The sequence below is a fragment of the Mesitornis unicolor genome, unplaced genomic scaffold, assembly GCF_000695765.1.
Source record: "Mesitornis unicolor isolate BGI_N332 unplaced genomic scaffold, ASM69576v1 scaffold35369, whole genome shotgun sequence".
Lineage (NCBI taxonomy): Eukaryota > Metazoa > Chordata > Aves > Mesitornithiformes > Mesitornithidae > Mesitornis > Mesitornis unicolor.
In genome coordinates this window covers 6,469-8,247 of record NW_010207371.1, presented here as the reverse complement: position 1 = coordinate 8,247, position 1,779 = coordinate 6,469, and the positions used below count along the sequence as shown (strand labels likewise).

Below are 1,779 nucleotides of genomic sequence, written 5' to 3'. Positions count from 1 at the left end.
ACCAGTGCCAGCACCCACACCAGTGCCAGCACCAACACCCACACCAGTACCCACACCAGTACCAGCACCCACACCAGCACCCACACAAGTACCCACACAAGTACCAACACCAGTACCAGCACCCACACCAGTGCCAGCGCCCACACCAGCACCCACACCAGTGCCAGCACCCACACCAGCGCCCACACCAGCGTCAGCGCTTACACCAATACCCACAGCAGTATCCACACAAGTACCAGTACCCACACCAGTGCCCACACCAGTACCCACCGTACCAGCACCAGCATCAGCACCTGCACCAATACCCACGCCAGTACCAGCACCCGCACCAGTACCAGCACCAGTACCAGCACCCATACCAGTGCCAGCACCCATACCAGTACTCACACCAGTGCTGGTACCCACATCAGTGCCAGTACACATATCAGCACCCATACCAGTACCCACATCAGTACCCAGACCAGTGTCAGCACTCACACCAGTATCCACACAAGTACCAGTACCCACACCAGTATCAGCACCCACACAAGTGCTAGCACCTATATCAGCACCCATACCAGTACCAGTACCCACACCAGTGCCAGCGGTCACACCAGTACCCACACCAGTATCCACACAAGTACCAGTACCCATATCAGCACCCACACCAGTGCCAGCACCCATACCAGCAGAACGCAGCACCCAGAGGCTGCAGCGAGCACCCTCCCGCTCCTCGATGGATAATTGGCCACTAAATCCCTCCAGGGGAGAAACCGTGAGGAAAAAATTACAGCTGCGGAACCAGCTCTCCAAAATTATATCACCTGCTCTGACAGGATAATTGCTCCTTTTCCCTGAGATTTAATACGGATCTCACATCCTTAAACAGTTGTGTGTTATTTTAAGGGCTCTCGGTGTTTTTCCCTCCTCTCTCCCAGGTAGCGCAGGAGCCGGTGACGAAGGTGGTGCAAGCGAATTTGGGGTGGAAGAAGGTGCCAGCAGCACCGTGTGATGGGGTGGTGCAGGGAAGTGGTACCCAGAGGAGATGCAGGGGGGACAATCCTGGTCCCGGTGTCACTGACCACGCGTGAGCAGGACCCCATGTGTTGTTCTCCTCATGCTTTAATGGCTGCATCAATATTATCTCGCCCGGTGACAGATGGATTAATGACACAGATTAATGACAGATGGATTAGTGACACGGAGCAGAGCCCACCTGGGGTGTACGGGGACATTTGGGGGTCAAAGCCCTTGGCCAGACCCCAGGCTGTGCTCAGCCCCAATGCTCCCAGGAGCCAGGCCCCCTTGAGCCCCACATTTCGGGGTGCTTGGTGTGGGGTGTGTTGGGTTCCCGGGGCTCTGTGCTGGATCCAGGTGCCTGTTCCCAAATTCTCCCTCAGTTTTCACCCAGACCCTGATCCCATTGCGACGAGCGATGAATCATCCGGAGCTCAGTGGAGACGTGAGCCCCTGGCCAAGCCTCATCCATCACCGCCCCGGGCCTGACCCCATCATCGTCCCCTCTGCCGCCTGCCACCTGCGTGGGGACGGTGGCCCCTGCACCCTGACACCCCCAGGGATGCCACAGGGACCCCCAGACCCCTTTGCCACCCCCCTGCACCCTCCTCTCCCTCGCTCCCCCTGCACTGAGCCCGCGCAGCTCTCCAGAGCGAGAACAAGCCATATTTTTTATTATACATATTATTACATGTACTTTTATAAAATAAACCACCATTAAAGCATTTTGGGATTAGAGTCAAGTGCAACCGCGTTGTTTGGAAGCTGGGAAATGTAAAAAGC

At 56.4% G+C, this 1,779-nt stretch overlaps 1 protein-coding gene across 1 annotated transcript in view; it reads left to right on the top strand.

Moving 5' to 3' along the window:
• LOC104546663 (putative cyclin-dependent serine/threonine-protein kinase DDB_G0272797/DDB_G0274007) overlaps window positions 1-991 on the top strand; it is a gene marked incomplete at its 5' end in the record, with an annotated part of 1,809 nt that extends 818 nt beyond the window's left edge. Inside the window, 3 exons of the mRNA XM_010192100.1 lie at window positions 219-397; window positions 495-559; window positions 918-991. Coding sequence (XP_010190402.1) covers window positions 219-397; window positions 495-559; window positions 918-991 — 318 coding nt within the window. The remainder of the gene's footprint in view (window positions 1-218; window positions 398-494; window positions 560-917) is intronic.
• Window positions 992-1,779: the final 788 nt, after the last annotated feature.